The sequence below is a fragment of the Psammomys obesus genome, unplaced genomic scaffold (assembly GCF_907164565.1).
Source record: "Psammomys obesus unplaced genomic scaffold, mPsaObe1.curated_primary_1811, whole genome shotgun sequence".
Taxonomy (NCBI): Eukaryota; Metazoa; Chordata; class Mammalia; order Rodentia; family Muridae; genus Psammomys; species Psammomys obesus.
Window position 1 is genome coordinate 2,595,653 of NW_026587382.1, and position 26,989 is coordinate 2,622,641.

The following is a 26,989-nucleotide window of genomic DNA, read 5'->3' on the forward strand; positions in this document are numbered from 1 at the left end:
TACCTGCTCCTGTATCCTCTCTCTTCCCCTTCCTCCCCACCCCACGCTCACATTCCTCAAACCCTTTTCTGATATTAAGCATTGGTTTTAGTTTGGTTTGGTTTGGTTTGGTTTGGTTTGGTTTGGACAGGGTTTCTCTATGTAACGGTCCTGGCTATCCTGCAATTCCATCTATAGAACAGGCTGGCCTCGAACTCACACAGATTGTCCTCCCTCTGCCCCCTGAGTGCTGGGATTAAAGGCATGCACCACTATGCCTGTCATTTTTTTATGACAATGTTTTCTTCACCACAGTGACTACAGCTCATCGCTAATGTAGTCTCACTCATGATAAAGGTCATCTGAGAACAATTTGGAAAAAATCATATGTGACAATAACAGATTTGAAACGACAGATTTATTAAGCACTTTGGGGCTATCACGTTACAGGAGGTTATTAGAAGACGCTGGACAGCAGGGTATAAAATACAGAAAAAGCAAACTTGAATATCCTGGGACACACTCTGACAGCACCCCATCTACAGTCCATTCTCGCTCACAGAGTTTTCAGAGAGAGGGCCTGGGATAAGGGAACGAACTGTAACCTAGTTAGACAGTAATTACACGCTGATCATGACAGGCTGGTCTCCTCTGGAGAGAGGTGGTGCTAGCAAGTTAGAGTGAATTCCATCTTCATGACTTGTTAGAAAAAGAAGAGATTGTTTACATTTCTGGGTACGAGCCATAGCTAGCAATCCCACAATGATTGTTCTTATTTCTTGCCATTCGAATATATCCTTGATCACCAAAGTTAAGGCCCCAGCTATGAAAGAACACAAAATTACAAATATAATAAAATTATATGATCAATATTTCAATCTTTTTTCCCTGTAAAACATTTACATGTGTTTAATTAATCAATCAATCAATTAATATATCTGCATTGGTGTTTTGCCTACATGTATGTCTGTGTGAGGGTGTCGGGTCCTTTGGAACTAGAATTACAGACAGTTGTGAACTGCAATGTGGGTGCTGGGAATTGAAGCCAGGTCCTCAGGAAGAGCAGCAGTGCTCTTGAGCACTAAACCATCTCTCCAGCCCTGCTTGTTTGTTTGTTTGTTTGTTTGTTTGTTTATGCAGGGTCTGACTATGTAGCCCAGGCTGGCGTGGAACACAGGCTGGGTCACAGAGATCTAACTGCCTCTTCCTTCTAAGTGTTGGGATTAAAGGTGTATGTTACCATTCCAGGCTTGGTTTTGTTTTTTTGTTTGTTTGTTTTGTTTTGTTTGAGACAGGGTTTCTCTGTGTAACAGCCCTGGCTGTTCTGGAACTCTCTTTGTAGACCAGGCTGGCCTCAAACTTATAGAGATCCATCTGCCTCTACTTCCTGAGTGCTGGGATGAAGGCATGTGCCATAGCACCAGGCTTCCAGGCTTGTGTTTTTTGTTTCTTTAGACAAGGTCTTTCTATGTCAGCTAGTCTGACTTACAGCAAATCTCCAGCCTTGACTTTCCGAGTGGGACCACAGGTGCGGGCCACCACATACACTAGTTACTTATTGTTGAACACACATATTTAACGACGGTAATATAAGATGCATCTGTGCTTTCTAGGCATGCCTTCTGTAACAAGAGTATATTATTTACAATGTTCCTCACGTAGCCCAGGCTGGCCCTAAATTTACTATGTAACCGAGACTAACCTTAAACTCTTCACCCTTCTGATTCCAATTCCTACAGATGTTATGCACCACAATGTCTGGCTTAAGGGTAATGACTTTCCAGCAAACACATTTCTCAAGATATGTCTTTTTCAGGGCTGGAGAGATGGCTCAGCAGTTAAGAGTACAGGCTATTCTTTCAGAGATCCTGAGTTCAATTCCCAGCACCCACATGGTGGCTCACAACCTTCTATAATGAGATCTGGTGCCCTCTTCTGGTGTGCAGGTGTGCATGCAGACAGAACATTATATACATAATAAATTTAAAAAAAATCTTTAAACATCTTTTTCTTTTCTCCCTTTGGTTTTTAACACAGGATTTCAGAGTTTCTCTGTGTAGCTCTGGTTGTCCTGTTACTTGCTCTGTAGACCAAGCTGGCCTCAAACTCACAGATCCACCTACCTCTGCTTCCCTTACTGGGATCAGATATATGCACCACCACCACTGGGTTTCCAGAAACATCTTCTAAGAAGTACCAGGCGCAGTGGTGCATGCCTGTAATCCCAGCACTTGGGGAGGCAGAGGCAGGCAGAGCTCTGTGAGTTCAAAGCCAGCCTGGTCTACAAAGCAAGTCCAGGATAGCCAAGGCTACACAGAGAAAGCCTGTCAAAAAATGTAAAAAAAAAAAAAAAATCAAAACCAAAACCAAAAAAACCCACATACACACACATACACACACCACACACACACACACACACACACACACACGCACACAAAGTACTTTTGGGTAACTACTATGAAAGTGTTATACAGCAATGAATTCTGAAGCAAATGATAAATAATAGGGTTGTGAATTATCCAGAAATGGATGAGACTTCTTCCTATTAAAGCTATCTAAAAGTAGAATATTCTGCTTGGTGAGGGAATAAGCTGCCTGGTTCTAAAGGCTTTTAGGCTTGTTGTGTCAGCTGGGGTTTCTGTACTCAGGAACTCATATAAGTGGACACACAACATCTCACACTTAAAATCCTAGCACCGTGGAGATGGAAGCAGGAGGATGAGGAGCCCTTGGTCCTCTGTGGTTACATAATGAACTTGAGGCCAGCCTGGGCTACAGGAGAGCCTGTTTCAAAAAACCAAAAAAAAAAAAAAAAAAAAAAACCAAAATAAATAAATAAATAAATAAAGAGGAGAGGAGGAGGCGGCGCTTTGATAGGCAGGTATGTACAACATTACTTAGAAGGGTCCTTTGGGGATTTAGAAATCTGTGAGAGAAAATATTGTTTCAATCACTGAAGACACAGGGAAAAATGGGTGTGTGTAAAAAAGCAACAAAAAGAAGCTCAGTTGAAAACAAGCTAGTATGTGTCCACACCAAGCTAGTCACTGCTGTGAGGGGGTAAGAGTAACCCACACTTCAAGTTTCCTCACCGCTTTCCCGGGGAGGAAACCGCCACCTTTTACCGCTGTCACACGAGAGGGCTGAAAGTGCCCGCTCACCTTGACTTAGAGTTTGCATTTCCAGGAAGCCCTGAGGACCAAGGGTTGGACTGTGAAAGTTCTCATTGAAATTCTACTCCTAGGACCTCAAAATATGACTTCATGTGGAAGTAGAGACACCACAAATGTCATCAAGTAGCTTAAGATGAAGTTATTAATTCAAAGGGCTGAAAGTCAGCACAGTGACACTCCAGACAGGGAAGTCTCGGGAGATTTGAAGGCCATTCCTACAGGCCAAGGGAAGGAAAGCAGTGGCTGCAAGCCTCAGAAATCGGGAAGGCACTCCACTCTCCAGTGTGTGTGTGTGTGTGTGTGTGTGTGTGTGTGTGATGCATCCCAGGTTGGCCTTGAACTTGCTATGTTCCAAAGGCTGGTCTTAAACTCCTGACTCGTCTGCCTCTACTGTCCAATGCCGGAATTACAGGCATGTGACAATACACTGAGCTCTTTTATTTATTATCACTATTATTCTTATATTTTTGAGATTTTTTTTGTTTTTGTTTTTTGAGACAGGGTTTTTCTGTGTATCCTTGGTTGTCCTGGACTTTTATACCAGGCTAGCCCTGGACTCACAGAGATCCGCCTGCCTCTGCCTCCCCAAGGGCTGGGATTACAGGCATGCAGTAACACACGCAGCTGGACTTATCTTTTTAACTAAAATATATTTAATTAGAAATTATCATGCTGGGCAGTGGTGGCACACACCTTCAATCCCAGTACATGGGAGGCAAAGGTAGGTGGATTTCTGAGTTGGAAGCTAGCCTGGTCTACAATGTGACAGCCAGGACATCCAGGGCTATACAGAGAAACCTTGTCTGAAAACAAACCAAAAACAACAAGAAGAAATTATCATATGTATCCAAGATGCATACAATACACGTGTACACATTCTGAGGCAAACGAGCACAAACAGACTCACTAAGACATTGTCATCCGCTGGAACTCAAGAACTCTCTTGGAACCAACAGTCTGCATGCTCTGGTCAACATCCCTTCTGACCCCACCCTACCTGTTAGCAGCCACCATCCCCTTCTATCCCTACCAATCTGGCTTTATGAGGTTCGTGTCTGCAGAGTGTCTTCCTCACAGTCCCCAGGGGACACTAACGCACAACACGCTGGTTCCGCCTCTAGCCTCAAGAACCAAAAGACATAAATTCTGTTGTTTTGATGGCTCAGTGGTCAGGCACACATACTTCAGAGCACCCAAGTCTGGGTCCCAACACCCACGTGAGGGGACTCAGAACTGCCTGCAGCCTAGTTCCAGGGAATCTGATGTCTCTGGCCACCTTGGTCCACTGCACTCCTGTGCACATATCTACACACAGACACATAATTAAAAACAAAATAAACCTTTAAACATATTTTCCAGAAAATTCATGTCTAGTTGTGTGTGCCTGTATGAGTTTATGTGCATAAGGATCTCAGAGTCTAAGAGAGCAACAAGGGCTCTCAAGTGCTCAGCCATCTCTCCAGCCTCCACATGGCCCTTTCCCCTCTAAGAGTTGTATTCATTTTGCTTATGAATTATTCAGAGGTCAGACCAGTGCATGACTGAGGGGTCACTGTGTGCTGGAACAGGACTGACGCTGAAAAACAAGACTGTGATCGTGTCCACCACAAAGTCACACACGGAATATCACCACTGCAGAGAGGCAAACTAAATACAACGTGCAAAACGCTGTGGCTCAGTATCTGTAGCGTAGTTCGCCAGCATAGTGGCTGGAGAGATGGCTGAACGGTTAAGAGCATTTGCTGCTCTTGTGGGGGGCGGGCTTAGGTTTCCAGCACCCTCACGGTGGCTCACAACCATCTGCGGCTGCAGTTCTCAGATGGTGCCCTCTTCTCACCAGAGAGGACGCAGATGCGTGCCTTTAATCCCAGTGCCCGGAAGGCACAGGCAGGCAATCTCTCTGAGTTCCAGGCTGACTTAAGTCTACATAGTAAGTTCCAATCTAAACAAAACAAAACTTAACAAAAAACAAGGGGACATTTTACTTATTCCAAACATTCAGAGATTTTTTTTTTCCTGGAATAGCTACTGTCTAAGCAGCTTTAGCTAATTTTTTCATTACGTTTATTTATTTATTTTTTGCTGTGTGGGGAAGGCATGTGTGAGTGGACAGCGCAGATGGCGACCTGTAGGATCCAATTCTCTCTCCTTCCACTGTGTAGCCTCTTGGGATCAAGCTCAGGCTATTGGTAACAAGTGCCTTTACCCACTGAACCATCTTGTTGGCCTGATTTTTTTTTTTTTTCAATTTATATTTTGGATATTTTTTTAGTCTATGTTGTGTTTTATCAATGAGGGGCATGAAAACAGGCCACATGTAGCTCAGGTTAGCCTAGAACTTGATATGTAGCCAAGGATGACTTTAAACACCTAAAACTCCTGCCTGTGCTTCCTGAGTCCTGGAATTATAAGAATGTGCTACCAGACTTCTGAAAGAATGATAAACCAAATAAAAGGAAAAATAGCTATCTCAGATAACTGTGTATATGGGGTCTGTAACTGTAAACTCCAACTAAAGCAAAAAGTGTAAATCTAATGCCAGGAGGCTGGCAAAGGCAGACAGAAATACGGACCACTTGGCGCCTCTCCTAGGAACTTCGTGCTGATTGATTGCCAAGCAGAGCTGTTAGAAGCAGAATCTTGTTCTGCTTAGTCAGATCTGTTAGGCAGCGTGAAAGATGGATTCAAGTGGAAAAAGGACGGGGCCGGTCAGAAGGGCCAGCTGGCAAGGCAGTTTAAAGGGGACCCCGCCCCAACATTCTTTGGCATTTGAATACGTGGTCCCCAGTGGATGGCCCTGTTCAGGCAGGCCTTGCTGGAGGAAGCATGTCACTGAGGACAGATTTGGAGAGGTTAAAGACATGCACTGTTTTGAGTTTGTTCTTACTGCTTCTAGCATGCAGTTCCAGATGTGAGCTCTCAGCTCCTCCTGTCACTGTGCCTGCTGCCATGCTTGTGTGGTGGTGATGGACTCTCACCACGCAGAAACCGTAAGCCCCAAACAAACCCTTTCTTCTGTAGGTTGCCTTGCTCATGGTTTATCACAGCAACACAGAAGTAGCCAAGACAGTGGGTGAGAACACTTGCCAGGAAGCCTGGTAACTTGGGCCCCATCCCCAGAATCCACAGACACACTCATACAAAGCCCACACCACGCAGGCTCACACGCGCAGTAATAAAAACGTAGGAGCCTGTGAGGGCCGTTCTCATTCAGACCACTCAGGGCCAGGGAGTCATTTCCCATGGGGCTTTGTAAGAAGCTGTAAACGCTCATCCTCGTTGCTGTGGTGACCAGCATCCTAACCGCAAGAGCACATTTGCTGATGTGCCCTCCAGTCCTGACAGTGAAGCCGGCAGTGACAGGCAAACAGCTTACCTGTTTTTCACAAGCCAGTAGTCTTTCCCGTCAAGGCTCCCATAGCCAACCACCAGCACGCCATGGTTCACCTTGTCAGTGCAGGCGGGGTCATCGTAGACACCTGAGAATGAAACACAGAGGGGAAGGAGGTGAGCGCAACAGGATAGCAAAACATGCCTGGCCATCCGACTATGTGTTATCAGGGGTCTTGGAAATAGGACAAGGTGATTTAGACGTCATAACTGTCTGACGTCACTACCTTCTGTCCGTTTCCCTGACCCATAGCTCCCTCAGGAACTTTATTATATCCATTCACATTTTTCTAATTCTCTTAACTTATATACAATCAGTTGTGTTTCTTTGTATAAGTTCACAAGTTGTTTTGTCCACCCTGAGCCTTTTCTAAATTAAAAACTCCTTAATGTGTGTTGTGGCTTTTTCTTGTGGACCTCAGAGTTCTGCACTTAGCGTGTACTCAGGGACTGGGCTATTGAGCTTTGATGGCATGTACAGTCTTAAGTGTTGACGTTAAAGCAGTGTGATGTGCCCTTCTTTAAGTCTTCCCAGGCCAGGGTCTCCCATAGCTCACCTGGGCTGGCCTCAAAGTTGGTATGTAGTCAAAAGATGACCTTAAGCTTCTCCTCCTCCTGCCTCCACCTCCAGAGAGTTGAGGTGACAGGTTCGCACCACCATGCTCAGTATGTGTGAGCTGGGGACTGAACCCAGGGATTCATGTGTGGTGGGCTGACCTTTTAGCACCTGAGCCACAGGCCCACTGCTGCATTCTCTGTTTAGAGGCAAACACTCTTCCACACTGTGTGCGTGCCACCTTTTCTTTATCCGCTCATCAGTTCATCGTCAGGGAGGCTGTTGAAAATTCTACTGCAATGAACTTGAGAGCTGTCTTTTCAGTACAATGATTTAATCTCTTTGGGATATATTTCTGGTAGTGGAATCACTAGCTTGAATGGTAGTCCTAATTTTGGGGGGTGGGGGATTTCTAGACCATTTCCTTTAAAGGATGCACTAATTGATATTCTTACAATCTGTGGGCAAAGGTTCCCATGTCATCAGCATTTGGTTATCTTTTATCTTTATGTTTGTTTAAAACATAGACTTGCTATGTAGCCCTGGCTGGTTTGGAACTCACTCACTATATAGTCAGTGTCCTCAGAAGCTTTTTGTTGACTTGACATAAGCTAGATTATTTGGGAAAAGAAACCTCAATTGAGAAAATGAGTAGGCAAGTCTGTAAGACACCTTTTTGATTAATGATTGGTGTGGGAGGGATCAGCCTCCTGGGGTTGGTGCCACCCCTGGGTAGATGGTCCTGGGTGGAGTAAGAAAGCAAATTGAGCAAGCCATAGGGAGGGAGCAAGCCAGTAAGCAACATTCTTCCATGGTCTCAGCGTCAGCCTCTGCCTTGGTTTCCCTTGATAATGGACCATAAGCTGTAAATCAAACAAACATTCCCTCTGAAATAGTTTTCAGTCAGGGTTTTAACACAGCAAAAGAAACCTAACAAGGAGAGCCAGCTTGGCTTCAAACTTGAGGTAGCCCTCCTGCCTCTGCCTCCCAGGTGCAAGGATTACAAACATGTGCCAACATGCCTGGCTGTGTTTTGAGACAGGGTCTTGCCATTCTGTTTGTTGGTCTTGGTCTGTTTTTATGCTGATGCCATGCTGTTTGGCTGCTGTAACTTAGAAATGTACTCCGGAGTTAGATATTGTGACATCTCTAGCCTTTTGTTAAAATGGCTTTGGCTATTGAGGGTTTTCAAGATTTCAAACACGCTTTAGGATTACCCTGCCTAGCTTTGTGAAGAATCTTATTGATATTTGACTCTTCACTCTGTAAACAGAGGACAAGGATAAGGCTTTCACCTCTGCACGTATCTCTTTGAGTCTCTCTATAGTGCTTTTCTGCTCTTGAAGGAATCGAGGATGGCAGGGGTGGCTCCATTTCATTTCTCAGACTCTATCTTAAGTTGCCTGTCCTTGGAGTGACTTAGCCCCCACCTTCAGGCTCCAAGAAGGGCCACCTGGGCCCTCCACCCTACAGGTTGTGGTAGATACCACAGAATGTGTTAATAGATAACCATAATCAGGCCACAGGCTGATAACTATAATCCACTCCACAGGTTGTTGTGAATACCGCAGAATGTGTTAGTGGGTTCTCCCCTCCACCCAGCAGGCCATCGTACAGATAGCCCAAAGGTCACCTCGATTGCTGAACTCCCCACTCAAATCTTACCCTTTCCTGTAACACCAAGGCTTGGAATTCCCCGCTTGTGGTTTTTCCCTTTAAAAACTCTGCCCCGCTGAGACTCGGGACCTCACTTTCTAACCTGCTATATCAGGGAAGAAGATTGGCAGCCCGAGCTTAAGCTTGAATAAAGATCCTCGTATGATTTGCAATGAACTCGACTCCCAGTGGTCTTTTGGGGGTATCTCGAATCAGGCACAACACTCTGGATAAATTTATAATTGGGTTCTCCAACCCCAGTTGTAAGTTGATTTGTTTTCTTAATTTTTTTTTTTTTTTTTTAGTTTATATAATGCACTTTTGGTGGATTAAAAAAAATTATTTTTTTGTTTGTTTGTTTGTTTTGGTTTTTTGATAGAGTCTCACCGTGTAGCCTGGGCAGGCACCAAGCTTCTCATCCTTCTGCCTCTGCCGCCCAAATGCTAGAACCACAGACTTGCCCACCACAACCAGCAGCAACTCATATTTTCCTATATGGAGCCTACAACATGGTTTTCAGTTGCATGGGTTTAATCCTAGCTGAGTGGCTTAGGCAGGTTAACCTTTTTTCTTTTCCTTCTTTTTTTTTTTTCTTGAATTTTTGTTTTAGATTTGTTTTTATTATTTTATGGGTATGAGTGTTTTGCCTAGATGTGCACCATAAGCCTGCCTGGTACCTGAGAAGCTGGTGAGCCTCCGTGTAGGTGCTGGGCCTCAAACCTGGCTCCTTTGCAGTAACAAATGCTCTTAGCCATGGAGCCGACTTTCCAGCAGCAGGGCAGACTAACTTTGCCGTGGAGTATTTATACGTAGGTTAGGGTTGGTGGTGACGAAAGATACGGGAGGAACTTAGTAAACCTTCATTACCGGGATTCACCAGTCGGAGGTGCCGGACACTCAGTCCCTATCTCGGGCAGCAAATAAACAGAGGCTGGTGCCTCCAGCTTTACCACTTTTGTAGAGGAAGAAGGAGGCGTGGCTGGCATCGATGCCCACAGACACAGGTCCTTTAGTGGCCACTGCTTCTTTCATGGCATCTTCGTCACCAGAGGGAAGCTCCGTGTACCTTGAGCAGGTGGCAGCTCGGTCTTTTTCGTTGTAATGACACTTTTCATCCTACAAAAAAACCAAGCACACAGGCTAATTCAATTTTCTAGGTTTCAATATGAATCCCTCTCCCTTTCACCCTTTTCAATTGACTTCAGACCTCCCCCCTTTCCCTCTGTCCCCACCCATCTTTCTTATTTTATTTTGGGTTTTTCCATTTATTTGTTTGTTCAAACACTGTCTCAAGCTGGGCCTGGCCCCAAGCCCGGGGCCAGCTGTAGCTGTGAGACAGCACGAAACAAACAAAAACCAAGAGGCAGCGCTCTTGGAGGCTCAGGTGGAGGGATCTCTGAGAGTTCAAGGTCAGCCTGATCTACAGAATGAGTTCCAGGCCAGCCAGAGTTCCATGGTGTGACTGTGCCTCAAAAGCAGAAAACAAGACAAATAAAACCCCCAGAAGGTTGCAAATAATGTTTGTTGAATATATGACTGTCTTTCCCCCTAAAATCATAACAGAAAAAGAAGCTGAAAGAAACAAAGCAGAGCAATACTGCTAAGATGGGAAGCTGCTGAGTGATGGTTGGTTAAATGTGGTTTTATCGAGTTTACTCCATGAGTGTGGAGGTCAGAGCATGACCTGCAGGGCTCCCCATGGGCTCAAACTCAAGAAGTCAAGCTTGGCCACAAGCACCTCTAGCTAATGAGCCATCTTGCCAGCCCTTGAGTGATAATTTTATCTCACAGTCCCCCCACACCTTTTTTTGCTTATACTACTCAACAGAATTTGTAAAACAAACAATCAAACAAACAAACAAAACCCCCACAAGCCTGTGGCAAAGAGGATAGCATTATTGGGCCTTTTAAGTGGAAGAATGAGCTAGCTGATGACCTGAGCACTGAGAGCTAAATATCATAGAGAAGGCATTGTTGTGATGGCTTCTTTAGCCGATCTTTAACTACGAATGCCGCTTGCTCATTTGAAAATATTTTCTGCGTAGGGTGTGGCGGCAAAACCCTCTAATCCAACATTTAGGAGGAAAGACAGGAGGAACGGTAATTTAGCGCCCCCTCGGCTATGCAGAGTTCAAGACTAGCCTGGGCTACACCACAAGACCCTGTAGCAAACGACAAGGACCCCACAGGTAGATGCAGGAGGTCACTGAGGTTCAAAGAGAACCCTGGACACTGAGAAGCTGCTGACTGGCTCTGGACTGGTCAAGCAGTTGGGCTGGTGGTGCCAGAGTGGCACTGCGGGGAAGTCACGGCGGACAACCGTGTCGCACCATGGCTCTGTAGGGATAGGAGGCTTCTGAGTCGATGCCGCCGTTGTCAATGATGTACTGGAAAGCCTCCGTCATGAAGCCGCCGCCGCAGCCTTTGTTCCCGTATTTTGCTTTCGTGGAGCAGTCCACCAGGTTCTGAGCGCTGAGAGACAGCAGCTTCCCCGTCTTCAGCTTCAGCTGGGCTTCAAGGGCCCCCACAGCGCTGAAGGCCCAGCAGGCCCCGCAAGAACCCTGAAAACCGAGAAGAGTCCGTCAGAGGACAAGGCCAGCTGTCAGGAAGAGGCCTCCTCCTCTCTCAGACCACAGGAGGGAAGACATTCTCCAGGCAAGGTCCCGCCCTGGTGGCGAGAGCGTGGGCTCTCAGCAGGCATTCCGCAAGCCCAGTACACACTGAGCATGCGCAAAGTCCCAGCTCTCCTCTCCACAGACGCTGCCGGTGTTAGGTCTCTAGCAGCCGAGGTGCCTGTTTAGCATACCAAAGCAGACCTGGCCACCAGGTTCTCCCAGCATCCCTCAGTCCCTACCTGTTACAGAGTGTGGCTGGCACACCCTAAACTTCTCCAGCCCAGGGCCTGGGCTGCTGCTCTTCCCCAGTTGCCCTTCCCTATATAATCCAGACCTTTGGTCACCCAGCCCTTTTCCTCTCACCTTCACTCTCCCAGCTCTGCCCTCCGCACACGGCCAGCTCAGGGTCATGCTCCTTCTGAACTCTACCAAATGCCCCTTCCTCTGGCTACCTGCTCTCTTTTATGCACAATAAACGGCCTCCACCATACCTAAGAGCAGTCATGCCTTTTCCTTCCTTCTTTCTCTTCCTTCCCTTCCTTCCTTCCTTCCTTCCTTCCTTCCTTCCTTCCTTCCTTCCTTCCCTCCCTCCCTCCCTTCTTTTTCTTTCTTTCTTTCTTTCTTTCTTTCTTTCTTCCTTTCTTCCTTCCTTCCTTCCTTCCTTCCTTCCTTTCTCTCTCTCTCTCTTTCTTTTTTGTTCATCAGGAAAGTTAATTCGAGAGGAGACAGAATAACTCAGCCAATTGAGCCAGACAGGAGGGACAGAGAGAGGCACTCTCACATCATGTGTTCTAAGAGCCCATCGCACCTCACCTCAAGGCCAAAGGCACCTCCTCATTTACATTGTAAACAGCACGGCTGGGACACACTGGGAAGAGTTGGCTGTTCAGAGTCAGCGCTCTCGCCCAGGTGACTGGCCGCCTAGAGGTGAGGTGTAAGGCAGATCTCTAGAATGTTCATCTGCCGCCTTCTCAGGTCACCAACTCTCAGAACAAAACGCAGCTTAAAGATTCCGTTCATGAGGCTGGAGAGATGGCTCGGTGGTTACGAGTACCTGCTGCTCTTGCAGAGGACCAGGTGTTGGTGCCCAGTACCCACATGGTCGCTCACAACCGTCAGTAACACCAGTTCCAGGGGAGCTGATGTCCTCTTCTGACCTCTCCAGTGTTCGAAGCCAAAGTTCTTTCTCACTGTGGACAGTTGCTTGCTTGGCAAGCTGCTTTGTTATAGAGCGTTCAGTGAAAAACATGTTTTCGTGCTGGCAGGAGGTTTTGCCAAGTTTCTTTAACTTGTCTTTAACTTGGACCGTGTCTGCCATACAGGAATGTGGTCTCAGAAAACAACTTTGACTGTTCCATGAACCCTGTCTTTGTACCGATGTGAACTGTTTTGCTTTGTCTTTGAAAAGGAGCCGTGGAGTAAACTTGGCTGCTTCGGTACTGACTGACGACCCTTCCGGAACTATCCTGAGTTTTCCGTCTCTCTCTTTTGCCCTGTAACCTCTCGGTCCGCACTCTCTCCGTCATGCCCTGAATTACCTGCGGCCAGGTCCGCCACTGCAGGCGCTGCATGCACGCCGCAGGCTCGCACACAGTCACACACACACGCAGGCAGGCAGGCAGGCACACAGCCAGAACACTGGCACAGATAAATAACTCTAAAAATTTTTAAAGAGATTTAGTCCCTGTCTCTGCTCACCGACGTTTGTGACAGGTATCCACAAACCCTCGTGTTCCTGTCACAAAACGATGCCGATGATGCAAGACCTTTAACCACAGAGTGATTATGCTCAGACGTCATCGTCATCCTCACCACAGAATCATTTTTAAAGGTTTGTTTTATTATGTTTTCTTTTATCATGCATTATTTCTGTATTTGTATGCGCACGTGTCTGCAGGTACCCACAGAGGCTAGAAGAGGGCATTAGATCCCCTGGATCTGGGGTTACAGGCAGTGTGGGCTTTTTCTTGTGGGTGCTGGGAACCAGACTTAGGTCTTCTGGAAGGGCAGCAGGTGCTCTCAACAGCTGGAGCAGCTCTCCAGCCTCCGTGCTTATTTGTGCTTGCTGGGGTGGCTGGGGTGCAAACCTTTAATGCCAGCACTTGGGACACAGAGGCAGGTGGATCATAGAATTAGAAGTCAGGGGCTGGAGAGATGGTTCAGGGGTGAAGAGTACTGGCTGTTCTTCCAGAGGTCCTGAGTTCAATTCCCAGCCACATGGTGGCTCACAACCATCTATAATGAGATCTGGTGCCCTCTTATGACCTGCAGGCAGAAAACTGTATACATAATGAATAAATCTAAAAAGAACAACCAGCCGGGTGCAGTGGCACACGCCTGTAATCCCAGCACTCTGGGAGGCAGAGGTAGGCTGATCTCTGTGAGTTTGAGGCCAGCCTGATCTACAAAGTTAAGTCCAGGACAGCTACACAGAGAAACCCTGTCTGGAAACAAACAAACAAACAAAAACAAAGAGATGAAGAAGAGGAGGAGGAGGAGGAGGAGGAAGAGAAGAAAGATAGAGTTTAGTTGGGAAGACTGGAATAACGAAACAGCCAGGAAGCAGCAAAGAGGCAGGTCCATGCCAGAGTGTGTGGTGAAACAGAGAGATCTCACCTCTGCCTCCTGGAGGCGGTGATGCTCACCTGGTATTTCACTTCAGTGACACACCCCTTCTCCCGCCAGTCCAGAAACTCAGGCAGTTTCTGATTAGAGCTTGACTTGAGAGTACTGTTTTTCTGCCAGTGTCTGGGCAGTCTCAGGGAGCTCATCCCAAAAAGGACTTCTTCACTGGTCTGTAAAGCAAGTAAATGTCACATTTCACTCAGCACTTTTAAATTTGCCTCCCTCCTTCCCTCCTCTCTCCGCTCCTTCCTTCCTTTCTTGTGCCTGTGTTTGAGGGGGCGGGGACAGATGCTCCATGTCCTTCCATCTTCTACGGGCTCAAACTCAGGTTGTCAGGCTTCGCAGCAAGGCCCTTACCCGGCGAGCTATTTCACTATTTCACTGGCTGACCCCTATATTTCTTTCCTTGTCCTAAGAATTGTGAATGTGAACATATTTCAAGACTGAGAGAAATGCGTGGTAGTAGTGTCACGTGCTATAACTGGACAGTGAGGACAAGCGGCCTTCAGGGGCCGACCTGTCGGGTGAGCGCTGGGCGTCTCTTTAATCTTGAACTTGTCATTAACAACACGGTTTAAACAGACGGAGGGAGAAATAGAGCATGGCGAAAACCAGAAGTTACAGATTTTTGATTGAGAGAAAGGCAGAATCTTACAAGGCAACACAGAAAGCCAGCCAAGCTGCTTTTCCTCAGAGAGCTACAAAGGACACTGCTACATTTAAGTAGAAATGGGTTTCCAAGGGTGCTTCCTGCCCAAAGCTACTAGGATTATTTTTTTTATTTTTATTTTTTTGCTTCTGTCTGTCTGTCTGTCTCTCTTTCTCTGTGTGTTGTAAACCTGGGCCCATGGACTCTCTTGTGCCTGTTCTATCTGCAGTGGCTGCCAGCAAGCTTCCAGGATATCCTGTCCACACCGCCGCTCAGCAAGACCAAGCCATTTCTTCATGCCTGGCTTTTGTGTTTATTTCTAAAGTAATGTGATTCTTAATTTTGGCTGCATTCTACATTTTTTGTTGGGTAGGACATAACCCAAAAACTGATGAGGAGGGCTGGGGATACAGCTGACAGACTGGTCAGTGTGCATAGACCTTGAGTTTGACCTTTAGCAACAAACACATGCAAAAAGAGACTCGGACATCAGGCTCCCACATGCTCCCAGTGGGAAAGGGGGTGGACCATATCCATTCGCCAGTGTAGACTACTTGCTATAAAGGCTTAAAAAGTGCTTTCTAGCCTTTATTTAAAAGTTTGAGAGCAATAGTATTTTGTAAGTTTTAGGTTTCTGTTGAAGCTGGGATTTGGTAGATGGGGCGTGGTGCCACAGACCGGCAGCCTCAGTATTCCAGAGGTGGAGGCAGGAGAAAAAGATGTGCCAAGTCATGAGACCATGTCGAGAGGCGTTTGGGGTTTTGTTGTCGTTTCGTTTTGTTTTAGAGAAAGTGGCCAAAGTAGGACTAAGAAATCTTTATTTATTTCACACGTGGTCACTGTCACACCACAGCACACACGGTGGTCAAAGGCCAACCTGAGGAAGTCAGTTCTTGTAGCACGTGAACCCGGCTGATCAGACTCAGGCCGGCGCGGTTGGCAGCTGTCTCACTGACCCCCATCTTTCCTTGTTTTCTTTTTCATTTTTTAAGATTTATTTCTTTATCTTGCATATTGGTGTTTTGTCTGCCCGTACATGTGCACACTGTGGGACTACAGTTATAGACAGTTGTGAGCTGCCATGTGGGCGCCAAACTCGGAGCTCTGGAAAAGCGGGCAGAGCGATTAGCCCCTGAGCCATCTCTCCAGCCTTCTTTCTTTTTCAAAACAAGGGCTTTCTGTACTAATTCTTAGGCCCTTAAGCATTACTGCTTTTTAGCTTTGTAGGCCTATGATTAAGCCCTTCTCTCCCCTTTTACGGTGGAGGGTTGCTGGGGATCACACCCAGGCCTTCATGCCTGTGAGCTGTGTGTTCTGCCGCTGAGCCGTATCTCAGCCCTGCTTAGCCAGCCTGCTTTGGTCTCGTTACTGCACCATCCCAGCGTGCCTTCCGACGGCTTCAGAAACTCTGCTTGCCCAGTCACACCGTGAGGCTTGCCTGTGGTTGACCTACCATGTCTCCCATGTGGTTCATGGCCACGGTGTATGAATGCATTCCCAGAGTGTGTTCCAGGTTGTGGAGTGTCACAAACCTCAGGTTCTTCTCCCAGATGAGACGCCGTGCTTCTTCTTCATTCTGAAACAGAAAGGAAAGTCAGGGAGTGCAGTATATTAATTTTAGTATTCTCTCCCTGTGTGTGTGTGTGTAAGCACGTGGGTGAAGGCCAAATAAGGGCATCAGATCCTGTGGAGCTAGAGTTTCAGGTGGTTGTGGCCACCCAAAGTGGGTGCTGGGAAGCAAACCCTAGTCTTCTGCAAGAACAGTGGGTGCTCTTAACTGCTGGGCCATCTCTCCAGTGCCCCAAATAGTATTCTGCTAAATGTAGACCTGTCTAAAAGCGTATAAATAAATGGATGCATCCAAACTAACTGCCAAAAATCACATTTTAATTTAAAATCTTGTTTTTAATTTTTAGATTCTTACTACAATATGATATACATAATAAATTTCCTTCTGTTCCCTTTTTTATTTATTGGGAAGCTGCTTCTTAAAACCCCAAACTTTAGAAGCTTGTTTGATGCATGTACGTTATAAGCAGCAAGCTCTAATCTTTCTAGATTTTTTTGTTTTTCTTTTCTTTTTAAGACATAGTCTTGTTATGTAGCCTTGGCTGTTTCAGTAATTCACAGTGTAGCTCAGGCTGGCCTCAAACTCACAGCAACCCCCTGCCTCTGCCCCTGTATGCTCCTCACACTTAGCTCTGCAGATATTCATAAGATTCTTTCTTACTCTTGAAAATCAGCTCATCTGACCACAAGGTTGTTTCTCCGACTACTTGAAGATGCTTCGTTTTTCATTTTCATCCGGTATTCAGTTGTCAGAGAGTTACTATTGCTGTGCAGAAACACCATGACCATAGCAACTCGGGGACGAAAGGGTTTATTTGGCTTATGCTTCCTTATCACTGTTCATCACTGAGGAAAGCCAGGACAGGAATACAGACAGGACAGGAACCTGGAGGCAGGAGCTGATGCAGAGGCCATGGAGGGGCGCTGCTTACTAGCTTCCTCCCCATGGCTTACTCAGCCTGCTGTCTGACAGAACCCAGGACCACCAGCCCAGGGATAGCACCACCCACATCGGGCTGAGCCTCAATTGAGGTTCCCCGCTCTCCAACGACTGTAGCTTGTGTCAAGTTGACATAGAACTAGCCAGCATGCCGTTACTGCCAATCAGAATTTTAATTATTGTACTTCTTTTTTTAAAAAAAATTGTTTGTTGAGACAGGATCTCATGTAATTCAGGCTGCCCTTGAAGCCAACACCTGAGTGCTGAGTGATGGGCTGCACCTCCAAAAACCTCCTCCTCCTGCTGCTGACTCTTGTTCTTGCCCAGGTTGCCAGACTTGCTGTGTAGCTCAAACTGGCTACCATCCACACACGCTCCCTTGCCTCCTGCTAGGTGCTGGAATTGTAAAGACGTGCCAGCACACCAGGCCCTTATACCTCTGTCACTAAGTGTGTTCACTAGTTTTTGTGACTTTTGTTCTTAAAGCTCTTGCAGCTTCCTTGTGTGTGTCCGGATGTGGGCTTTTACGCTTTGCCCCTTAAGCTCGGTTTGATAACTTGGGAACATCCCCAGCAGCATTTCCGTGTGTTTCTCCACCATTCCGTCAGCCTCTCCGCTCTGGGTGCTCTTGGGACTCCCATGTTCCCTGCTTCTGTTTGTGTAGATGCTTCTCCATTTTACTCTGTACTCTGCTTTCTGCGTGGATGTCGATTTGGGGCTGGAGGGGTGTCTCAGGGGTTAAGAAAACCTATGGTTCTTGCAGAGAGCTCCTGGTACCCACAAGTATCCCCTAACTGTTTGTCACTCTCATTTCTAGGAATCCAGCGTCTTCTGATCCTCATTGGCTCCTGCACTCACACAGTGCTACACACTCAGGCACACACACGTACACATAAACCTCTTTAAAAAAAATGATTCAATGATTTTTTTTTGAGTAAAACTTATTTATTTTAGTTACATCAGCATGGCTGCTTTTCCTTTCTACATTCTTTTTCTTTTTCAAATGTATTTATTCACTATGTATACAGCGTTCTGCCTGCATGCCAGGAGAGGGCACCAGATCTCATTATAGATGGCTGTGAGCCACCATGTGGTTGCTGGGAACTGAACTCAGGTCCTCTGGAAGAGCAACCGGTTCTCTTAACCTCTGAGCCATCTCTCCAGCCCCTACATTCTTTTGATTTGGCTTTTAGGTTTTGGTCTAAGACAGGTTCCTCGGAGCTGGGCCTGGCCTCATGTTTACTGTGGCTGACTCGCTCTTGTTCCTCTGACTCTACCCCTCCCAGTGCTGTGATTACAGGTGTGTGCCACCATGCCTGGGTTCTGCTATTTCAACATTATCCAAAATTATGACATTGACTGTGAGTTTCCTTGTCCTCCTGGAGATGCATTCACATAGAATATAATGTACACAGTGCACACAGTGAACTTCCTCCATTAGCTGAAGCCTTTGAAGGTCAGCAGAGCCAGACTCAGGCGCAGTGAGCAGCTAGCAATGTCTGCCCTGCCTCAGTCTGGCCACAGCCCCTCTCCCTATGCACACGTTTCATGCAGTTTTCTATTCCTAGTGATGGACGTAAGGGACATGGGCGTTGAATACACCCCAAGCTCTAAGAGAAAAGTGGAATAAATAAAAATAAATCTACCAAAAAAACAAAACAAAACAAAAACAAAAAACTGAAGGAAAGGAAAAAAAGAATAAGTTAATTCAGAGATTAGATATTAAGGTAGGACACTCAATAAAAGTTGTTTTCCTAAGCTGGGGTGCCAGCTCAGTCGATGAGGGCTTGCTGCCGAAGCCGGAGAATCTGGCTTCATATCCAGGGTACCCCAGGGGAAGCACAAAGGCGCAGGCTTGTAACCCCAGCCCTGGGAGGCAGAAGTGAAAGGATGGCTAGGGCGCTCCAGGTGCAGCAAGAGATCCTGCCTCTGTGCCCCCCCCCACATACTTGAACCCCACTGTAAACCACTGTAAACTGATAAACCAACCCAGAAGTCTCAGGATAGAAAACCAACCTGTTGCGGGATATTTGATTTCATCGTGAACCCCGAGACTGTGAACTGTAAAAACCTGTTTCTGGTTTGGTGTGGTTGAGCCCTATCATACACCTTTAATCTGAGAACTTTCTGTGTCTTCTAAACAGCTGATTTAACCCAAAAGCTTTCTGTACACAGGATTTAATAAAGTTAACCCTAAGTCAAGAGGTGGAGCAAGAAATCAGCTGACGGGGATTAACAGAAAGGAAGGACACTGAGTTGAAGGATATTTAAGATAGCGTGGAGAAGAAGGGGCTTTTGGCTTTTTCCAAGGCATGGCTGTTTCCTTACGGGAGTTAGAAGGTCAGCTGGGTACTTTCTCTGCCTCTCTGAGCTGATAAGTTTTCACCCCAGCATCTGGATCCTGAGTCTTTATTGGTAAAGTCAAATGGTTGGGATTTTCTTTCCTTTAAACAACACCAACCTACAAAAATTGGTAGCATTTTGTATACTTGAATAACAAACAATTTGAAAAAGATATTAAGAAAAAAATCCCCTGTAAAATTATACAGAAACCACTTCGGGGGCTGGGCGGATGGCTCACTGGATAAAGCACTTGCCATGCATGCATTCAGACCTGAGCTCCCCCCTCCAGTACCCGTGTGGACACTGCTGGGCACGTCAGTAACTCCAATATCCTGAGGCACAGGCAAGGGATTCCTGGGGCCAGCTCCCTACCTAGGCTAGGTGGATCGGTGAGCTCTGCGTTCAGCTGAGAGACTGAGAGCGGATAAACATGGTAGGGAATGGCTGAGGAGGGCTCTCAATGCCCAGGGGGGCCATTATACATATACACACGTGCACACCAGCATCCATGCCTGTACATACATCTGTACCCACACACATGCAAAAAGAAAATACGCATAAAGTTAGCTGGGGAAGTGAAGTGTGCAGATCTGGAGAGGCAGCTGTATGCTAAAAACTATAAAACTATAAAACTGTGGTGAAATAAATTCAGAGTGACACACTGCTTGTCTCCAGGGATTGGAAAACTTAGATCATTGAAACAGCCAAAACTATTCAGAACAATCTAGAGACTCAGTGTAATCCCTGTCAAAACTCCAACAGCATTCTTCACAAATACAGAAAAAAAGAATCCTGAGAGTGTGTGTGGAGGTACAGTAACCTCAAACTCCCAACAGACCGTGAGAGGAAGAGACAAAAGGGGAGGCATCGCAGCACCTCATCTCAAAAGGCCGCAGTGACCAGTGCTCACAGGCCTCAGAGTGTAACACAACAGGGAACCCTGAAATTGGCCGGGCAATTTTTAACAAAAATGACAAAAACATAGAAAGGACAGCCTCACTGCTCTAATAGTGTGAGAATCGCAGGCCGAGTCCAGAAGTATGAAACTGAGTCCTTACCTGGTACAAAGGAATCACTCACAACTGATTAAGGAATTAAAAACAGGGCTGGTGAGAGGCTCAGCAAAGCCACCTTCAGCCAAGCGTGTGACCGGGAACCCACATGGTGGAAGATGAGAACTCCCCCAAGCTGTCTTCGGAGGGTCTCACAGCAGCTATAGCACACGTGTGTGAACACATAGAAAATAAACAACAACAACAAAGTAAACATAAGCTTGTTGTGGTGGTGCACGCCTTTGATCCCAGCAGCTGGGAGGCAGGGACAGAGGGATCTCTGTGAACTCAGGCCAGTCCGGTCTGCACAGTGAGGGCAGCCAGGTCTAGAGAGAGAGAGACTGTCTCAAAAACAGCAAAAGAAAACACAACCAAAAACCAAGCAAACAAACAAAAAATAAACATAAAATTTTAAAGAAAACCCAAACAAGCTGGGTTTGAGAGATGGCCCAGCAGGTAAGAGCAGTCACTCCTCTTGCAAAGGAGCCCGGTTCAGGTCCCAGCTGACAGTGGGTGCTGACAGCTGCTTAGAATCAAGCCGCAGGGGATGCAACGCCCCCTCCTGGCCTCTGCTGGTACGCACATGCGCCCATGCATGCTCACACACAGACATCGACACATGCCATAATACAAATAAAGTAAAGCTTCAAAAAGTAAATAAAAAGATAACAACCTAATACATAGAGAGCGGGAGGAATAGGCTTCGTGGCGCGCACACACACACACACACACACACACACACACACACAAGAAACGAGACACAAATGTTTCAGTGAACTGAAAATAGACCTATCATATGTCCCAGCCCACCCCATTTCAGGGTGTGTAACTAAAGGAAAGGAAATCAAGACATGAGAGACAGACTGACCCCCCCTGTTTATTACAGCGCCATTCACAATGGCAGAGACACGAAATCAACCTATGAGCACTATCACAGATGAAGAGACAAAGAAAATGCGGTGGACATACACAGTCTAACGCCTTTTAGCCTTTTAAAAAGAGGGGTTCTGTCGTACACAGAAAGACAGCCGAATCTGAGCGTGTTCTGCCAAATAATCCAGGCACAGAAACTCCCTTAGCCGCAGGAGCTCACTGATGTTTGCAAACAAACATCTAATTCACCTGGACCGCAGCAATGGGTAGAGGGCATTCGCTTCACACGCTTGAGGCCCTCGATTCCATCCACAGCACCAATAAACAAATGGATAAACTTATAAAATAAGAAAGCCACACTCTTAGAAGCAGGAAGTGGAATGAAGGCAGCGGAGGCGGGAGGAAGGGTGATTTACAGATGATGCTCAAAGGACGTGGAGCCTCAGGCAGGAGGAGCCTGTCCTACAGCATGGTAGTTGGGACTAATGGTGAACTACTGTATATTCAATTTAGTTTGCTAATTTGCTATATAATATTAGATAGTTATGGGACCTACTTGCTTGAAGTTATGGTTAACATTTCAAGATCAATCAACAAGTATGCTTTGAAAGAAAAGCCGAAGAACAGAGGCAGAAAAGAGAGTCAAGAATCACTATCGAGGGCTATAGAGATGGCTCAGAAGAGCCCTGGCTGTTCTTCCAGAGGTTCTGAGTTCAATTCCCAGCAACCACATGATGGCTTCCAACCATCTATAATGAGATCCGGCGCTCTCTGCTGGCGAGCAGGTGCACATGCAGGCAGAATAAACAAGAACAGCTTTCTAGAGCTGGGCATGATGACCCATGCTTTAATCCCAGCACTTAGGAGACAGAGGCAGGCGGATCTCCGTGAGTTCCAGGCCAGTCTGGTCTACAGATATAGTTCCAGATCAGCCAGAGCTGTTACATATAGAAACCCTGTCCTGAAACAAACAACCCCAAATCCTATCTTGAAGCACTTCTGTGGGTCAGAGACTGTAATGATATTTTAAAATATTACTTATGCAAATGGAGAACTAGATCAATGGGTAAGAGTACTTGCTGCTCTTCCAGAGGCCACAGGCTTGGTCCCAGCTCCCAAACCAGTCAGCTCACAACCAACTTCAGCTCACAATGTAACTTCAGCTCCTGGGGATCCAATGCCTCAGGCCTCTAGGCACCTGCTCTCATGTGCACATACACACACATACTTAAAAATAAAATTTGTTTGTTTCTTTTCTTTTCTTTTGAGACTGGGTTTCTCTGTGTAGCTTTGCCTGTCCTGGACTTACTTTATAGACCAGGCTGGCCTCGAACTCACAGAGGTCCACCTGTTTCTGCTTCCCTGAGTGCTGGGATTACAGGCGTGCACCGCCATGCCAGGCTTAAATTTTTATTTTTTAATTGGGGGGCTAGAGAGCTGGCTCAGCGGTTAAGGGCCCCTGTTGCTCTCGCAGAGGACCCAGGCTTGGTTCACAGCACCCGCAGGGTAGCGCACAACTACCCATAACTTCAGTTTTAGGGGAGACGATGCCCTCTTCTGGCCTCCAACATGCATGTATGAACCTACATACATGCAGGTAGAACACTCATACACATACAATAAAAATAATGAATTGGAAAAAAGGCTGGGCTGGAAGAATAGCTCAGAAGTTGAGAGCACTGGTTGCTCTTACAGAGGATCCAGGTTTGATTCCTAGCACACCCTTGGCAGCAAAACTGCCTGGAAGTCCTGTTCCGGAGGATCTAATGCCCTCTTCTGTCCTTAGAAGGAACTGCACACACGGTGCGGAGACATGCATACTGGCAAAACACTCATCCATCCGGGTTTTTTAAATGTTTATTTGTGTGTGTGTGTGTGAGAGAGAGAGAGAGATTGAGAGAGTGGTGAGTGTATTGGTGTGAGCACTGGTGTTAGCATGTCACAGAGTCCGTGTGGAGGTCTGAGGCCTTCATCTTCCGAACTTTGAAACAGGGTCTCCTGTTGGGCCTGCCTGCGCCGGGCTGGGTGGCTCACGCACTGTTTCTCCACCTCAAGTTAGGAGGACCCTGTCGTCATGGGCTCTACAGTCTGAACTCACTTCCTCATACGGATGGCAAGCACTGTACCCGCCGAGCTGCCTTCACAGCCAAGACTTTCTGTTCCTCAAACGTGACAAGCATGGTCTTTCCTCTGAGGCCGCACTCGGCTCCCGCTCGGGGCGTTCCCTCCCTCCGCCCATTTTGCCTGTTGCCCTGTTTCTATCAGTCCCCTGCTCTGATGTCGCCTTATTTTCTGTGCTCTCCCTCACCCTCCCACCCCGTCCCCGGGATGTGTCGCCACCATCTTCCGGGTCTCCCTGTTGCCCTTGCCTCGCTTCACCTGTTTTCTCTGACACTATCCCTGGTTCTCACAGCGTAGCCTGAGCTCTGCAGCCCTAAGAATAAGCTTTGTTTCTACTCAAAGCAGTATCTGGACAGTAATAAGCGCACAGAACTTCTAGAAAACACTGCTCGTCCAGTTATCATTTGGGGATAGAGAAAACGCAGCGAAAGCTCGCTGTTCCAGCGGCGACCGCATCTACCTGGTCCTTGTATTCTTTCTTATGGGCTTTCTTCCAGAGCTGCCAGTGGTGGTCCAGGGCAGGGTCTCTCTGCAGCTGCTCCATCGCCAGGGAGCACACCAGGGGCACCCAAAACAGCCATCTCATTCTGCTTAAGGGGCAGGAACAGAGGAGGCAGAGGCGTTAGCTGTGTGGTCTCGATCATATAGCTCCCCTCTGTTTTCATTCATAAAGATAGGTCGCTCTGCAGCTCAGGCTGTCCTGGAGCTCACCACAGAGCCCAGGCTACCCTTGAACTAGTAGCCATCTGCCTGACTCGATTCCCAAGTGCTGTGACTCCAGGAATGTACGGTCATTATGGATGGGTGTGTGTGAGTGTGTGTGTGTGTATGTATGTGTGTATGTGTGTGAGTGAGTGTGAAGGGGGTTGGGGAGGGGTGCTATACTCTCAAAACAGAAAGTAACAATGCAACATCTTCCAAAAAACACACTCTCACAAGTTAGAGCAACACAGGTAACTTTCTGGGGGGTTCAGGATGAAGAAGGAATTATGTCCAAAATATTATTAAAAAAAAAAAAAAAAAAAAAGGAACGCTTCACAAATGTGTGTGTCATAGTTGCAATAGGGGCCGTGATGATCTTCCTTGAATCCTTCCAATTTTATATGTGTGCTGCCGAAGCTAGTACCCAAAATACCATTTTAACTTTAGGAAGGGATCTTTGGCTTGGCAGTGGTGCACGCCTTCAATCGCTCGGGAGGCAGAGGCAGGTGGATCTCTGAGAGTTCACTCTACCTAGTGGGTTCCAGGACAGCCAGGGCTATGTAGAGAGACACTTGTCAAATAAACAAGTAATAAATCATAAATAAAAATATAATAATAACAAATAAAGAGAAAATATCTCCAGAAGTTTTCCAAATGGGGCTGCGGAAATGGCTCCGTGGTTAGGAGGCGGCTCTTCCGGAGGACCTGGGTTTGATTCCCCGCCCCCACAGCACAGCTCTGAACCTTCTGCAGCCCTAGTTCCAGGGTGAGCTGTCGCCCTCTTTCCGCCTCCACGGGCACTGCATGCATTTGGCGCCAACATAAACATACTGTCAAAACATCCATCTACATGAAATAAAGCTTAAAAAGAGAGAGAGAGAATTTTCCAAAGCAAACACACTTAAAGAGTTCAAATCAAAGACTTTCCAGGATTTTCCAACAAATCTACTCAAGAAAAATTCTCCTTCCTCCTATTTTAAAGACCTCCTCCTTAGGAGGCCTCTGTCTTCAGTGGCCGTTTAAGTATTTCAATCACCACAGCGCTGTCCCAGCACCTAGTACCTCACTGATACGTATAATTGCTCTCGTTTCTTATTATCAGTTAAGACTTCGTTTTAAAAATAAGCCAGGCACAGCAGCAGCCGCCTACGAAGACCTTGGACGCTGAGGCAGGAGGACCGGGTGAATGCGGGAGTTCAGGCCTGCTTGGTCAACACAGACACAGCAGATCTCCAAAATAAACAAGCAGGGCGGAGCCGGAGCTCCGCAGTGTAGGTCTTGCCTGGCCCGGGTGACCCTGGATCTGACCTTGAACACCAAAGTCCACACAGGCAACCACGCTGGCGAGCTTCTGCTAAGACCTTCAGCGGCCTTTAGATAGCCAGGGCGGTGGGCCTCGCCCGAGATCTCAGGGAGCAGCGCCGGGGCTCTGCGGCCGGCCTGCCCTCCCAGCCCCAGGTGAGGCCAGTCTCCACGCCACACGCCGACGCCCACCCCCTTGGTACTGAACAGAAAATCAGAAGTCGCCCGGAACCGGATCTGTTTGAGAACAGCTGAGGTTTGGGCTGTGCGAGCCTCCAGATCGTGGTCGGCGGAGACCCAGCCTTCAGCCCACAGAGATCTCTCAGACAGGCTCCTTCTGATCAGAAAACAAGAGGCGAGCCGGGCAGCATGATCTTGGCGTTCAGCTCACTTCCTGAAAGCAAAGATTTAAAAACCTGGCCAGCCGGCTGAGGACAGGATGTGTAAGGCCACGCACGGACAAAGCAAATGCGGAAAAGCGGACGGTACCTACACGGCAGCGTGAGCAGGGGTCCCCATGGTCTCCCTCAAGTGTGGCTCTCACTCCAGAGATGCTCCAGGCAGCGGGAGGCGAGCTGGACTGACTTTAAAAAGAGCTTGCCACACGCAGCAGCGTCCACAATGAGGAAGTGAGCTCTCATTTCGGTTTCATTTAGAGCGAGCTGCTGCCTCCAGCCTTCTCTCTCCTCAGCTTGGGACCAGTGGGTGTGGTGAGCGGCCCGGAGGGCTCCCGGGTGGAGGCCATCAACAGAATGACCCCAGATGAGAGCAGGACAAGGTTACCCCTCAACCCTGCGCCATTCGGGTGACCCATTTTATTCATAGCATCAGTTTTGAGATGGAAAAGTTTAGCTATAAAGACACTGGGATCGGGCTCCTCAAATCTCAGCTCCTCTCACAATTTCCTAGGTAACACAAGTCCTGTTTGGCCCTCTGTGCCCTAGGCCTTTCAGAAGGGCCTTTATATTAGTTCAAATTATCCCCCCCCCCACAGACAGTTGTACAATACACTTATACACACAGTTATAAGCACACAAGCACAGTTATCCACAGATGCAATTATCACACAGTTATTTCAAATAGTTATGCACACAAACACACCTGCACACAAACACACACGTGCACACACATACAGTTACACACACAGTTAACACCACACAGATATACACACATGTGCACACACGTAGACGCTTACCCACACCAGAATATACACCCAGGTGCTACTGTGGTCAGGCAGGCACAGCCAGAGTAAGACAAACTATTATTTTGTTGTTGGTGTTTCAAGACAAGGTTTCTCTGTGTAGCCCTGGCTGTCTCAGATCACTGTGTAGACCAGGCTGGCCTCGAACTCACAGCAATCCGCTTGCCTCTGCCTCCCCGAGCGCTGGAATTAAAGGTGTGTGCCATTACGACCAACGAACTATTATTTTTTTTAAATTTCCAT

The 26,989-nt window shown here is 47.1% G+C and overlaps 1 protein-coding gene and 1 non-coding gene across 3 annotated transcripts; both read right to left on the bottom strand.

Annotated features, from left to right (window-relative positions):
- Positions 1–379: 379 nt before the first annotated feature.
- Positions 380–26,188, bottom strand: Ctss (cathepsin S). Of its 2 annotated transcripts, none has more exons than XM_055603783.1 (8): positions 26,039–26,188; positions 24,002–24,128; positions 16,097–16,219; positions 14,015–14,164; positions 11,085–11,315; positions 9,705–9,870; positions 6,529–6,631; positions 380–802 (listed from the first exon to the last, which is right to left on the bottom strand). In XM_055603783.1, the coding sequence occupies exons 1-8, from the start codon at positions 26,062–26,064 to the stop codon at positions 703–705; spliced, it is 1,026 nt and encodes a 341-aa protein (XP_055459758.1). In that variant the 5' UTR covers positions 26,065–26,188; the 3' UTR covers positions 380–702. The 2 variants fall into 2 exon arrangements, with proteins under 2 accessions (XP_055459758.1, XP_055459757.1); XM_055603782.1 differs by having other exon boundaries at positions 24,002–24,131.
- LOC129673971 (U6 spliceosomal RNA) lies at positions 24,561–24,667 on the bottom strand. Its single transcript, XR_008719755.1, has one exon. It is a non-coding gene; the product is annotated as a U6 spliceosomal RNA (small nuclear RNA).
- Positions 26,189–26,989: the final 801 nt, after the last annotated feature.

Excerpts from the sequence above, each read along its gene's own strand:
- Ctss (XM_055603782.1), bottom strand. The coding sequence starts at position 26,064 with ATGGGGACCCCTGCTCACGCTGCCGT. Across the intron at positions 6,632-9,704 it reads CTTCTTCCTCTACAAAAGTG|GTGTCTACGATGACCCCGCC; the intron begins GTAAAGCTGGAG and ends TTTCATTCTCAG. Across the intron at positions 803-6,528 it reads TACTGGCTTGTGAAAAACAG|CTGGGGCCTTAACTTTGGTG; the intron begins GTAAGCTGTTTG and ends GTTCTTTCATAG.